Source organism: Rutidosis leptorrhynchoides, chromosome 4 (genome assembly GCF_046630445.1).
Source record: "Rutidosis leptorrhynchoides isolate AG116_Rl617_1_P2 chromosome 4, CSIRO_AGI_Rlap_v1, whole genome shotgun sequence".
NCBI classification, from domain to species: Eukaryota; Viridiplantae; Streptophyta; class Magnoliopsida; order Asterales; family Asteraceae; genus Rutidosis; species Rutidosis leptorrhynchoides.
Window position 1 is genome coordinate 59554470 of NC_092336.1, and position 12375 is coordinate 59566844.

Below are 12375 nucleotides of genomic sequence, written 5' to 3' on the forward strand. Positions count from 1 at the left end.
TTCTGTTGCATGTTTTTATAATGAAAATTGATATATTCATGTTTATACCCTAAATATTAACATTCGTATAGTTAACCTTGGTACTCAAATATTTCACATTTGTAATGTTAACCTTGGTCGTACATTGCTTCACAATTTGATACGCATATATCATAATATTGAAAAGTGGAACAAAATGTATAATGCACGAGCTTTGCCACTAGTATAAAATTAAACTTGAGAGAGAATACGGATTACTGAGTATAGAAATTGTAGTGATAATTTCACTGGGCCTTATACAAACCTCGTAGTAAGCCCAATTAGGCCTATCTCTTTAGCGCCCATATGATTTTGGCGCTAAATTCTGAGTCATCCAATCAGAAAATAATGGCTCCTAAACGCCGGCGAACGACGGATAACCAAACCCAAAAAAATTCGACAAGTCGTTCTTCAGTGTCCACAAGGTCTCGGAATTCAAAATTGAAGATTAATATTAATGACAATGACAATAATAATTGTACTATCAATAATTCGCCGGTGGTTGTTTTTGCTCATGGCGCCGGTGCTCCTTCGTCTTCCGATTGGATGATTAGGTTAAATCTTTATCATGAATTATAGTATCAATTATCTCTATTTTAATGTCCCTTTGAACGTAATTTTTCACTTTAAGTCTGTTTTAGCTTAATATATTGCACACACGGTTATTATTGGAGTAACAAAATTTCCCTATTTTTACTGTTAAATCTTGATTTTCCGTAACGCTGACATTTCAATAATTAAAATTGGCATTTATAGTATTGGTGATATTAGTGTTTTCAGTAAGTTATTTATGTAGTAATTGAGATTTAGTTATTTACACAAAACGATTTTAGGTTAATCTCTAATAAGCCTAAAGTGGGGCAATTTTATGTTTAATTTTATACAGATGGAAGAACTTGTTAACTGATGCACTAAATGCTGTTGAAGTTGTTACTTTTGACTACCCATGTGAGTTAATTTCGTCACAGACCCAATTTGCAATTTGATTTTTTATATTTGTATATACACGTGTAATGTTGTCAGTTAACTGATAATGATTACTTGCAGACATTTCTAAACGAAAGCCTCCACCGAAAGCTGAAAAACTGGTTGAGTTTCACTCGGATTTCGTCAAAAAGATTGTTGCCAAGTATCCAGAACATCCCCTCATTTTGGTTGGAAAATCAATGGGTTCAAGGTAAAACTTTTATTGAATTAGTAATCATATTGATTCGTAAATCGATAATACTTTGCTATTATTTGCAGAGTGAGTTGTATGGTAGCTGCTGAGAATGATATTGAGGTTTCTGCTGTCGTATGCTTAGGCTACCCTCTAAAGGTTTGCTGATCACCAAATCCAAAATGCGTTGTTATTGTTAGATAATATGAACCCCTTGATTATTATTCAATACACATAGGATATTTATAGTAGATAATAAACCCTAATGATACATAGAAACCCTAACGGACTCAAACCCACAATCAGGTTGGGCCTCACTTATCACCTAACACTCCCCCGCAGTCCGAACGGCGAAATCGCGAAAGTTCGGACTGAAACAAAACATTAAATATTAAATTAAAGAAATAAAATAAACTATGTTTTTTTTCTCCTTCATTTGTTGCATCGAATAGAATGATATTCGCTGATTTGGTTGCATTGCTTGACTGCATTCCTTTTCCGTATTTTTTTTTTTTTTTTTTACGCTGTGGCTTGCTTTGCTTAGCCTAAGGATTGAGCAGAACTTGGGCTTAGAACTTTTATCACCGATATAATCTTCTTCTACGCTGCAAAACAAGATAGTTTTTTTTTCTTTCTATTCCTTTTTTTTCGGGGTTTGGAACCTAGTCAAGCTAGGCGGTTCAGCCCCACGCCGATTATTATGATAAAGAGTCGAACATAAATAAAGATAATAGAAAAGAAATAAGGCGGTCGTGGAATAATGATTATATAAGGGTTGCGCTAAATAAGAAGAAAATAAAAAGAAGAAAACGATCATGATGAGGTCAACTAAAGATTTGTTTTTTTTTTTTTTTTTTCCCCGATTGAAGTAGAATAGATATATGAATGATAGAAATATAGCAGTTTATTGGAACCAAAGAAACAACTTACAAGAAGAATATTAATAAAAAAAAAAAAAGAAAAAAAAAGAAAAGAAGAAGCTTACAATGTACAAATTAATAGAATTGATAAAGTGATCATGGCAAGTGGTAATTAAATAAGTATTGAGATGTGGGGTTTTGTACGTCCAAAAAAGGAAGAGAAAAAAAAAAAAAAAAAAAACAATCGAACAATAATCGGCGTTTGTAAGAAAGAGACGATTGATTGATAAGATGAATTGGTGTTTTAGGTATTTGGTGGTGAGTCCACCAGGATCATAAGGCTGTGATACCATGTTAGATAATATGAACCCCTTGATTATTATTCAATACACATAGGATATTTATAGTAGATAATAAACCCTAATGATATATAGAAACCCTAACGGACCCAAACCCAAAATCAGGTTGGGCCTCACTTATCACCTAACAATTATGAATTTTGTTTAACTTTTTTTGTATTCTATCTACTTATGTGTGATATCCTAGTGATTGGGGCCCAAATTTATTCGCAAAAGGGCCATTGCATATCGATCAGATTTTTTTTAACTTGTTATAAATTGTTTTACAGGGCACACAAGGAGCTATTAGAGATGGACCCCTCTTGCAGCTTGAGGTTCCTACTATGTTTGTACAGGTGAACAAGGGGGATTTGTTATCGATTAGATTTTCAATTACATTGTGTGACTAACACTAATTGATATAATGTTAATGCCATGGATGAAACTGCATAGGGGCAGGGGGCACCTGCCCCCAGTGGATTTGAAATTCTCTCCGTTAGAATTTTGGATATTTTGATTTTGCCCCCAGTGAATTTGAAATTTTCAGGCTTAAAATTTGATTTTGCCTCCCAAAGCCTTCATATTATATGCCCAAAAGCCTCAAGATTTTGCCCCAAACCCAAAAGCCCGTGACCTATTTTCATGGAATAGTGGAAGAAAAAAAATTACAGTGAATGTGAGCGCTTTTAAATTTTTTTTGCCCCCGGTGAAATAATTTATGGTTCCGCCACTGGTTAATGCTACTTACCATAAAGATCTGCTTTTGTTTTTTGTTTGATATAATGAAGGGGACCAAAGACGGGCTCTGTTTGTTGGCGTCATTGGAACAAGTTATGAAGAAGATGAAGGGTATGAGTGCACTACATGTGGTTGAAAACGGTGATCACTCGTTCAAGATTGGAAAAAAGAATCTTGAGTTGATCGGAATCACGCAAGAAGAAGCTGAACAATGTGCTGTTAAAGCAATTGCAACGTTTGTCTCCCAAATCATCGGTGCATGATAGTCACTCACTTATGCTCTTTAAGTAACTTCGTGTGAGCTGTATGTCGCATTTTTTGACTTGAATTATTACATCTGCCTACTATTAATGTAATTCTATGTGTATAAGTTTATGATCAGTTTTATACTTCTATTTGCTAACTAGCTAGTCAAAGTAATTGAATAAGATCTAATGTTCTATGTTCATAGTTAGGCGTTACCAGGGGCGAAAATATGTAGGGCCAGGGGCATCTGCCCTCAGTGGATTTGTAATTTTTAATGTAAAATATATGGAGTTTTCGATTTCGCCCCAATGGATTTTTTTTTACCCAAAAGTCTCCATATTTTGCCCTCAAAGTCTATATTTTGTCCAAAAACCTTTTTAATTTGTCTAAAAAAGTTGCCACGCTTTAAAAAAAAATTTAGACCCCGGTGAAAAATTTTTTGCTTCTGCCACTGGGCGCTACTACATTAGAGGTAGAAATGTGAATGTTAAAAAAGAGTCAATTTGGTTTGATCAACCCAATACATGGGGCAACATAAAGCATAATAGTAGAACAATAAGCTAGTGTATGAAATGAAGCACTTTGCTTTTTAAGTACATACATTTGGGCCACTTTTAACCTGTATGTTTAGTCTCTTTTGTTGCTGTAGTTTTATTTTGATTGTTTGACCCGTTAAATATAAAACACAAATCAAATCATACCATTCATAATCATAAATAAATGGGTCAAAGTTACTAATTTATCTAGAACAAGGTGTCCATTTGGACCATTTCCATCAAACACTGTTCAATCATCATTTGCTTAACCTCGCAAGGGTAGTTCTGGAAGTTCATTAACTTTTGTTTTCAAAGTCTCTATCACTGACTGACACACTATATAATATATGGTTGATTTTTTTCTTGTTGAAAACAAATGTTAATGAATCTGGAAAGATAACAAAATTGAATATTTAATGGAAATTTTGAATTCTAGAAGTCAAAATATATATACACAAAACTTACGTCGATGATAGTATTGATACTTGTTTGTACCTGTTGATTTGTAATTTGTGAGTCTTAAATGGTCCCATAAATTCATTTTTATGTCTCTGTATACCATTACCATAAAGTATCAAATGAAGATGTTGGGGATATTTTTTCTACACATATATAGCTTCAACTTTTGACCATTATTTTGGTTCTTGATTTGCCCTTGGCGACTTCTAGAAGAAATATTTTGTATTAATTGTCTAAATGAAACTTAACAAAGGTTTAAGAATGCATCTATAGTAAAATGTAAACCGGTAAACAGGTACGTAAATAAAACTTACATTACATTTGTTCCCTCATGCACATGGATGTGAACTTATCGCGACGGGGTTTGGAAATTCAAGCGATTAGTTGTGTCATTTGCAATAGTGGTGTTGAAAGTTCAACTCATATTTTCTTCTCCTGTTCGTTTGCGAAGGAGCTGTGGAGAGCCATTTGTATTTGGATGAATTTTCCATATGTTGAGTTCACTGAGTGGCAAGAGGTGCTTAGTTGGGTTGATACGGGTTGTACTAATGGAGACTCGAAGAACCGGGCTTTTTCGATTGTTGCGGCGACTCTATGGATGATATGGCGCTTCCGGAATTGTTCGTTATTTAATGACAAATCCGTGAAAAAATGTAACATAGTTGATTCAATTAATTACTTTTCGTATGTTTGGATTTGTTTTCGGGCCAAACATGTTTTATTTTGGAACACTTGGCTTGTATGTCCATTGTAATGTTTTTCTAGCTCCTTGCTAAAGGGCCGTTGTTTATATAAATAATATTTTAGCCGTTCAAAAAAAAAAAAAAATATGGATGTGATTCCTGACATTTGTACCTTAATGTTATTATTATTATAAAGCAATAAAAGACCGTTTTTCTAAAAAAATACGTAAATGTTATAATATATAAATATATATATATAAATGGATAGTCAATTATTGATACACATGTATTTCCTAAACTTGTGATATTTTTGCTATAAATAGCCATGAATGCAAGCATTAAACTTGCACCATTTCTCACACTTACAAAGTATTTCTTTCTTTCTCTCCATTATCATCTTTGTTCTTACACTTCATTATTAGCATTCTTAATCAAGAATCAAACCACTAAAGGTAGTTATAAGCCTACTGAATTATAACATCAAGAATCAAACCACTAAAGGTAGTTATAAGCCTACTGAATTATAACACGTTATCAGCACGATAATCTTAATACTAATTATGGTTGGCTCTGCCACCTAAATGATATATGGTCGATTATACCACCTGAATAATATATGGTCGACACTGTCGCCTAATTATCATTTATGTTACTAACATTTATATTTCTATTATCTAACATTTATATGGTCGACACTGTCACCTAATTATCATTTATGTTATATAACATTTATTTATGATTGCTTACATATGGTCGACACTGTCACCTACTTATCATTTATGTTATATTAAATTTATGTTTAATGTTTATATACTTATGAATATAAATTGACTCTAATTTATCATGTTGTTTGTTTTAATTTTTGATAATAGAAAATGTCGAATCTGGAAAAGCTTAAATTTACTCCTTTAGAATCAACGTGAAACAACTACATGCCATGGGTTATAAAAGTAAAAATGCATCTTAAATCAATGGGCATTCTTGAAACCATAAATGAAAACAACACTTGTTCTGAAAAAGAACAAGCAACGGCATGTTGCTTTATTCATCAACATATTGATGAATGCTTACAAAATAATTATGTGACTGTAGAAGATCCCCATGTTTTATGGGAAGGTCTCAAAAGCAGATTCAATAATCAAAGAGAAATTTTACTTCCAGCTGCTATGGATCAATGGAGAACATTAAGGTTCCAAGACTTTAAGAAAGTAAATGAATACAGCTCAGCTCTGTATAATACAGTCTCACAACTTAAATTTTGTGGACATGAAATAAGTGATGCAGACATGTTGGAGAAAACTTTCTCCACAATGAATGCTGCCAACATCACAGTGCAAAGAAATTTGAGAATGCTAAAGTTCAACACATATCCTGAACTTAATTCATATCTCTTGGTTGCAGAGCAAAATGATGAGCTATTAATGAAAAATCAGCAATCACGTCCTACTGGTACACTTGCAATCCCTGAAGCAAATACTGCAAATAATTATAAACAGGGACAAGGACGCGGGCAAGGTCGTGGTTATAATAACCATCGCCATCATCATACCAAAAGCCATAACTATGGTAGAAACCATCCTTATGGTAATGGGAATGGGCGTGGACGTGGCCGTGGTCGTGGCCGTGGTGGTCAAAGAAATAATAATCCACGAAAATATAAATATCAACCACAAAACAAACCCACTAAACAAGATGTTGAAGAAAATTCTTCTAAAAATTCTGAAGAATCTTGTTACAGATGTGGTAGAATGGGCCACTGGGCTAATACTTGCCGAATATCTAAACATCTTGTTAAGATGTATCAGGATTCGCTGAAAGGTAAAGAAAAGGAAGTAAATTTTGTGGATAATATTGATCCAACAGTCACTGAGCAACCATCTGATTTATATGAAGATTTCTTGAATTAAATTAATATGTTTCTTTTATAAATAAAACGATTTAACCTTTGTCATCATGTTTTCTCAAATGTTTCAGTTCTATATGTTTTATCAAATGTTCCAGTTCTATGTTTGATGTTTCAATTCTATGTATGTCAAATGTTTCAGTTTTATCTATTTGTGTGTAATAAACATTTTGTGTAACATTTATATACTTACTGTTTGTTTCTTATATATGAAGTTTAATATGAATTCTGCTGGAACACAACATCAATCAAGTAGTGGAGATCTCTGTATAGCAGATAGTGGTACTACACACACTATACTTAAATCTGAAAAATATTTCATTGATTTGAAACCAACGAAAGGAACTATACATACAATATCAGGTGCTGCTAACTTGATAGAAGGGATAGGAAAGGCAAAATTCATATTACCAAACGGTACAATATTTTTAATTAATAATGCCTTATTCTCTCCTAAGTCAAGCAGAAATTTATTGAGTTTTTCTGACATATACCTTAATGGGTATGATTATCAGTCAGTAACGGCAGAAAATGAGAAATATTTAAGTATCACTAACAAGAATCACGTGATTGAAAAACTGCCAAGACTTAATTCTGGATTACATTATACACATATAAATGTACCAGAAGCACATATGGTGATTAAAGAAAAGTATATTGATCCTGGTGTATTTAATTTATGGCATAACAGATTGGGCCATCCAGGATCAACAACGATGAAAAGAATTATTGAATGTACACATGGACATCCACTGAAGGATAGAAAAATCTTTCATGATACAATGGTTCCATGTATATCTTGCTCTCTTGGAAAATTGATAACTAGACCCTCACCACTTAAGGTTGAGAAAGAATCACCAATGTTTCTTGAAAGAATTCAAGGTGATATTTGCGGACCAATTCATCCACCATGTGGACCATTTAGATATTTCATGGTCCTAATAGACGCATCTAGCAGATGGTCTCATGTTTGTCTGTTATCAAGCCGTAATGTAGCATTTGCAAAATTTCTTGCCGAAATTATTAAATTGAGAGCACATTTCCCTGATTACATCATTAAAAAGGTGAGACTTGATAATGCTGGTGAGTTTACATCTCAAGCATTTAATGACTATTGCATGTCTATAGGAATTGTTGTTGAACATTCTGTTGCTCATGTGCATACACAAAATGGTTTAGCCGAGTCACTGATTAAATGTTTACAGTTAATCGCTAGACCATTGATAATGAGAACAAAACTCACTGTATCTATATGGGGTCATGCAATTTTACATGCTGCTGCATTGATTCGCATCAGACCAAGTGCAAGTCATAAATATTCTCCCCTACAACTTGCTTTTGGTCAAGAGCCAGATATTTCCCACCTTAGAACATTTGGTTGTGCAGTATATGTTCTAATTGCGCCACCACAACGTACAAAAATGGGTCCTCAAAGGAGGTTGGGAATATATGTTGGATATGAAACATCTTCAATCATAAGGTATATTGAACCTATGACAGGTGATGTTTTTACAGCACGTTTTGCTGATTGTCATTTTAATGAAACATTGTTTCCTAGATTAGGGGGAGAAATAAAAAATAAAGAAAATGATGTTTCATGGTGTGAACCTCAATTAAAGTATCTTGATCCTCACACAAAAGAATGCGAGACAGAAGTTCAAAAGATAATGCATATACAAGAACTTGCAAATCAATTGCCTGATGCATTCACAGATACAAAAAGGGTGACTAAATCATATATACCAGCAGTTAATACTCCAGCTCGAGTTGAGATTCTAAATCGGAAAACTGATAATGTAGTCACTCAAGAATCTATGCCACGTCTGAAACGTGGGAGACCAGTTGGTTCCAAAGATAAAAATCCTCGAAAAAGAAAATCAGCTGATAATAAGGTAAAAGAAAGTGTTCAAGAAGAACCACAAATCAGTACTCCTACTGCAGAGGAGATTGATGATGTCAATACAGAAATTGCAATCAATTATGCACATTCAAAAATATTATAGAACCGAAATGAAATGAAAAATCTTGATGAGAAATTTTCATTTAATGTTGCATATGACATCATGAATAATGATGATGATCCAGAACCAACATCTATGGTTGAATATCAAAATAGACATGATTGGGCTCAATGGAAAGAAGCAATACGAGCTGAATTAGAATCACTCAATAAAAGAAAATTTTTTGGATCCATCATTCTCACTCCTAAAGATGTGAAACCTGTAGGATACAGATGGATTTTTGTCCGAAAAAGAAATGAGAAAAATGAAGTTACAAGGTATAAAGCTAGACTTGTAGCTCAAGGTTTTTCTCAAAGATCGGGAATTGATTATGAAGAAACTTATTCCCCTGTTATGGATGCAATTACTTTTAGATACTTATTCAGCCTGGCAGTTTCTAAAAATTTAGAAATGCATCTCATGGATGTTGTGACTGCTTATCTATATGGATCACTTGATAGTGATATATATATGAAGATACCTGAAGGATTTAAGGTACCAGAAGCATCAAATGCAAAACCCAAAGAAATGTATTCGATTAAATTACAAAGATCTTTATATGGGTTAAAACAATCAGGATGTATGTGGTATAACCGATTAAGTGATTACTTGATAAGCAAAGGGTATACAAATAACCTTACTTGTCCTTGTGTTTTCATTAAGAAAACAACATCCGGATATGTGATCATAGCTGTTTATGTTGATGATTTTAACATCATAGGTACAAATAAAGAGATCCATGAAGCCATTCAACTTCTAAAGAAAGAATTTGAAATGAAAGATCTCGGAAAAATCAAGTATTGTCTTGGTTTACAAATTGAGCATATGCCTAATGGTTTACTTGTACATCAAACAACATATACTGAAAAGATTTTGAAACGTTTCAATATGGACAAGGCAAAACCATTAAGTACTCCTATGGTTGTTAGATCACTCAATGTTGAAACTGATCCATTTCGTCCATGTGAAGATCATGAAGATATTCTTGGACCAGAAGTACCATATCTTAGTGCAATTGGAGCTCTTATGTATCTTACAAATTGTACAAGACCTGACATTTCTTTTACAGTTAATTTGTTGGCAAGGTTCAGCTCTGCTCCTACCAAAAGACACTGGAATGGGATCAAACACATATTTCGATACCTTCGAGGAACTACTGATTTAGGATTATTTTATTCTAACGAATCAAAACAAGATTTGGTTGGTTATGCTGATGCAGGTTATTTATCTGATCCACATAAAGCTAAATCTCAAACTGGATATGTATTCCTAAATGGAGGTACTGCAATATCATGGCGTTCTCAAAAACAAACACTTGTTGCTACATCATCAAATCATGCCGAAGTGATTGCATTACATGAAGCTACTCGGGAATGTTTTTGGTTGAGATCAATGACACAAATCATTACTGATTCTTGTGGACTAGAACGCGATAAAAGTCCAACAATTATCTATGAAGATAATGCAGCTTGTATAGCACAGATGAAAGAAGGGTATATCAAAAGTGACCGAACCAAACACATACCTCCTAGATTCTTCTCATACACTCAAAATCTCATTAAGGACAGTGAGATTGAAATGAGATATGTTCAATCCAACAAAAACTCTGCTGATCTTTTCACGAAAGCACTTCCAACTGCTATTTTCAGAACACACGTTCATAACATTGGCATGAGACATGTTCAAAAGATGTAACAACTGAAGCGATGTCTACTTGAGGGGGAGTCAACTCCATGCTGCACTCTTTTTCCCTTAGCTAAAGTTTTTTCCCACTGGGTTTTCTTTAGCAAGGTTTTTAACGAGGCAGTAACTTACAGCTGATCTTCAACAAACAAAATTGCTATCTGATAATGCTAAAAACGAACATATATTTCATAGCATTATTCCTCAAGAAAGACAAGCTTTTAGTTGCAATTGTTCTATTTACAAGTGATATTCGTTTAAATAATAAAAGGTGAAGACAAAAGACAGATTCGACGAATTGAAGACACAAACGACCAAAAAGCTCAAAAGTACAAAAGAAAATCAAAGAGGTTCCAATTATTGATAAGAAACGTCTCGAAATTACAAGAGTACAAGATTCAAAACGTAAAGTACAAAATATAAAATTGTACGCTAGGACGTTCGAAAATCCAGAACCGGGACATGAGTCAACTCTCAACGCTCGACGCAACGGACTAAAAATTACAAGTCAACTATGCACATAAATATAATATAATATTTAAATAATTCTTATAATTATTTATATATTATATAAATAATAAAAATCCATCGGCAAGAAAGACTCCAAAGTTTGTGAGCTGTATTTACAAACTCCGCGACTTGCGGAGTTTGAAGACAAAAAGGGCCGCGAGTCGCGGAGCCCCGCCAACCGAATTCTGATCATTTTTGATAACAATATCCATCCATCTCTCTATCTATATCGTAATATTTATATTTATAATTTATATTTTAATTTTAATTTTAATTATAATTCTAATAATAAGGGTATGTTAGCGAATGTTGTAAGGGTGTAAGTCGAAATTCTGTCCGTGTAACGCTACGCTATTTTTAATCATTGTAAGTTATGTTCAACCTTTTTAATTTAATGTCTCGTAGCTAAGTTATTATTATGCTTATTTAAAACGAAGTAATCATGATGTTGGGCTAATTATTAAAATTGGGTAATTGGGCTTTGTACCATAATTAGGGTTTGGACAAAAGAACGACACTTGTGGAAATTAGACTATGGGCTATTAATGAGCTTTATATTTGTTTAACTAAATGATAGTTTTTTAATGTTAATATAAAGATTTACAATTGGGCGTCCCTATAAATTACCATATACACTCGATCGGACACGATGGGCGGGGTATTTATATGTACGAATAATCGTTCATTTTAACCGGACATGGGAATGGATTAATAGCCACTAGAATAATTAAAACAGGGGTGAAATTATGTACAAGGACACTTGGTATAATTGATAACAAAATATTAAAACCTTGGATTACACTCAGTCGACATCCTGGTGTAATTATTAAACAAAGTATTAAAATCTTGTTACAGTTTAAGTCCCCAATTAGTTAGAATATTTTACTTCGGGTATAAGGATAATTTGACGAGGATACTCGCACTTTATATTTATGACTGATGGACTGTTATGGACAAAAACCAGACGGACATATTAAATAATCCACGACAAAGGACAATTAACCCATGGGCATAAAACTAAAATCAACACGTCAACCATCATGATTACGGAAGTTTAAATAAGCATAATTCTTTTATTTTATATTTAATTTCCTTTATTTTATATTTAATTGCACTTCTAATTATCGCATTTTTATTGTTATTGTATTTAATTGCACTTTTAATTATCGTACTTTTTAATTATCGCAAGTTTATTTTATCGCACTTTTATTATTCACAATTTCATTATCGTTATTTACTTTA

At 33.2% G+C, this 12375-nt stretch overlaps 1 protein-coding gene across 1 annotated transcript; it reads left to right on the forward strand.

Annotated features, from left to right (window-relative positions):
• The first annotated feature begins 366 nt into the window (after positions 1–366).
• LOC139840664 (uncharacterized) lies at positions 367–3449 on the forward strand. Its single transcript, XM_071830916.1, has 6 exons — positions 367–572; positions 905–966; positions 1066–1195; positions 1264–1336; positions 2666–2731; positions 3164–3449. Exons 1-6 carry the CDS (start codon positions 367–369, stop codon positions 3374–3376), a joined length of 750 nt encoding a protein of 249 aa, XP_071687017.1. The 3' UTR covers positions 3377–3449.
• Positions 3450–12375: the final 8926 nt, after the last annotated feature.

What these genes read in the sequence shown, in the direction of transcription:
- LOC139840664 (XM_071830916.1), top strand. Translation starts at nt 367, where the DNA reads ATGGCTCCTAAACGCCGGCGAACGACGGATAACCAAACCCAAAAAAAT. An exon ending in GGAAAATCAATGGGTTCAAG is followed by an intron (nt 1,196 to 1,263) that starts GTAAAACTTTTA and finishes TATTATTTGCAG; the next exon opens with AGTGAGTTGTATGGTAGCTG. An exon ending in GCTTAGGCTACCCTCTAAAG is followed by an intron (nt 1,337 to 2,665) that starts GTTTGCTGATCA and finishes ATTGTTTTACAG; the next exon opens with GGCACACAAGGAGCTATTAG.